This window comes from Poromitra crassiceps, assembly GCF_964638095.1.
Source record: "Poromitra crassiceps genome assembly, chromosome: 27".
Taxonomy (NCBI): domain Eukaryota; kingdom Metazoa; phylum Chordata; class Actinopteri; order Beryciformes; family Melamphaidae; genus Poromitra; species Poromitra crassiceps.
Genome location: NC_139650.1, coordinates 9,896,117 through 9,898,616, shown reverse-complemented (window position 1 = coordinate 9,898,616; position 2,500 = coordinate 9,896,117). Strand labels below are relative to the sequence as shown.

General features: G+C 43.4%; 1 protein-coding gene across 1 annotated transcript in view; it reads right to left on the bottom strand.

The window, feature by feature from the left end:
* LOC310799318 (semaphorin-3D) overlaps positions 1–2,500 on the bottom strand; it is a 33,292-nt gene that overhangs the window by 7,106 nt on the left and 23,686 nt on the right. The window contains exons 9-10 of the mRNA XM_083661916.1: positions 790–831; positions 279–436 (exon numbers count right to left, since the gene is read on the bottom strand). Of these exons, the coding sequence (XP_083518042.1) occupies positions 279–436; positions 790–831 (200 nt within the window). The remainder of the gene's footprint in view (positions 1–278; positions 437–789; positions 832–2,500) is intronic.

Below are 2,500 nucleotides of genomic sequence, written 5' to 3'. Positions count from 1 at the left end.
TCCATAGATCAGTCAGTGTAGTTTAAGGGACAGTCAAAGTGTTACATAGATCAGTCAGTGTAGTTTAAGGGACAGTCAAAGTGTTCCATAGATCAGTCAGTGGTAAGGTTTAAGGGACAGTCAAAGTGTCCCATAGATCAGGCAGTGTAGTTTAAGGGACAGTCAAAGTGTTCCATAGATCAGTCAGTGTAGTTTAAGGGACAGTCAAAGTGTTCCATAGATCAGTCAGTGTAGTTTAAGGGACAGTCAAAGTGTTACATAGATCAGTCAGTCTCTACCTCTTGCTAGTGGGGAAGTATCTGGAGCAGGTGTGCCCGTCCCAGGAGCAGTAGGGGTCCCGGGCCAGGCAGCACTCAGCGCAGTCGGACCCATACAGCTCACAGCGCTGCAGGGCCAGCTGGACCACGCCCAGCTCGCTGGACACATACAGATGTTGCTGTGAGGGACAGAGGCAAGGAGAGAGAGCATTTATCCAGGTGCAGCATACAGTCCTGTTCACTGACCCTCATGTCATGGTTACAAACAGAGAGGGGAGGAAAGACATCACATATAACCTATTAGACATTTTGGAATTCAATGTTGTTGTTTATTTACATATGTAGGCTACACTGTACATGCACACAAAATGGTTCATCCTCTTGTTTATCAAAACCACAATGGAAACAAGAAAGGTGTCACATCTTATTGTGTTGTTTCTTTGACAAAAGGCCATAAATCTGTGTTTCAGACAGACAGACAGACAGACAGACAGACAGACAGACAGACAGACAGACAGACAGACCGACCTACCCTCTTGGTTGACAGCTTCATACTGAGGATGGGTGTGGGACTCTGTGAAGTTATAAAGAAATCTGATGAGTTTACACACAGACTCAATAAAACACAAGACTGTTTATGATATAGATCTAGATATGACATTTATAGGAGTTTATGATGTCCAGATTTATAGGTGAGGTTCACTCCATGGCCAGAGTATGGGTTCCTTGAGATTTCATAGAATAAAATAGAATAGAACCATCAAAAAGAAAATCTCAAAATCAATCATCTAAATTCTGATTGGGAGATCATTACAGTAATATCCAAGAAATCAGATGAAGCACGTTATTTCTCATTTGAAAGCAGCTACGAGGAACTAGTCAATTTAAGACTGATGCATCTTACCTACCGTACATCAGAAAATGAGACCATTGACGATCAGGTGATTTCGATATTATCATCATCAGCGTTGTCTTTTCCTGGCATCACAGTAAAGTGCCGTCATTTTCTGAACTTACCAGACTGTTCTAGCTGTTCTATTATTTGCCTTTACCCACTTAGTCATCATATCCACATCACTCATAATGATTATTTACCAAAAATCTCGTGTAAATATTTTGTGAAAGTATCAATAGTCATCCCTACGATATTGTTACAATATCGATATCGAGATATTTGATCAAACCCTAACCAATCACAAGAAACCAACATATCCACGTGAATCCAACGTTAGTTAATCCAGTTGGGAGAACGCGAAAAAAGAAAAGAAAATCTCCCCTTTGAATAAATGCCTTCAAAGTGCTGTTCAGATTTTAAAGTAATTGGTACTTTTAATCGATTTAAAACGGTTTTTGATATTGAGATTTCTAGTTAATTTAAACCTGTAGCTGTGTTATCAGGCTAAATCAAACTGCAGCTGTGTTATCAGGCTAAATCACAAAATGGGATTGGAAGTGAGAAGAGCGGCCAACCGACAGAATAACTTTTATGTTTCTAGCTGCTGGTTGCAGCTAAAGAAACAACAGTATTATCATCTCACACAAAAGTGATAGCTCAACCTCCCAGACGTCACAGTGACAGAATGACTGCAGGCTGAAACATTCCTCTCCGTACACTGCTGTTGGCTCCGAGGTCAGAGGTCAGGGCGGCTACTGATGCAGATTAGACATTTAATCAGTCTCTATCTTCTTCTGAGGACTAAGTTACTCCACCGCTCCCATTTTTCCAGCCCACTGAGTCACTTGAACGTTTCATTGACTCACTAAAGGGGAGTCGATGACCCTGTCCACTCAGAGAGAGAGAGAGAGAGAGAGAGAGAGAGAGAGAGAGAGAGAGAGAGAGAGAGAAAGAGAGAGAGAGAGAGAGAGGAGAGAGAGAGAGAGAGAGAGAGAGACCGATGACCCTGTCCACTCAGAGCGGCCGGGGAGGTCAGAGGAGGAAGAGAGAGAGAGGGAGAGAGAGAGAGAGAGAGAGAGAGAGAGAGAGAGAGATAGAGGAGAGAGAGAGGAGAGAGAGGGAGAGAGAGAGAGAGAAAGAGAGAGAGAGAGAGAGAGAGAGAGAGAGAGAGAGAGGGAGAGAGAGATAGATAGAGAGAGAGAAAGAGAGAGAGAGAGAGAGAGAGAGAGAGAGAGAGAGAGAGAGAGAAGAGAGAGAGAGAGAGAGAGAGAGAGAGAGAGAGAGAGAGAGAGACCGATGACCCCTGTCCACTCAGAGCGGCCGGGGAGGTCAGAGGGAGGAAGAGAGA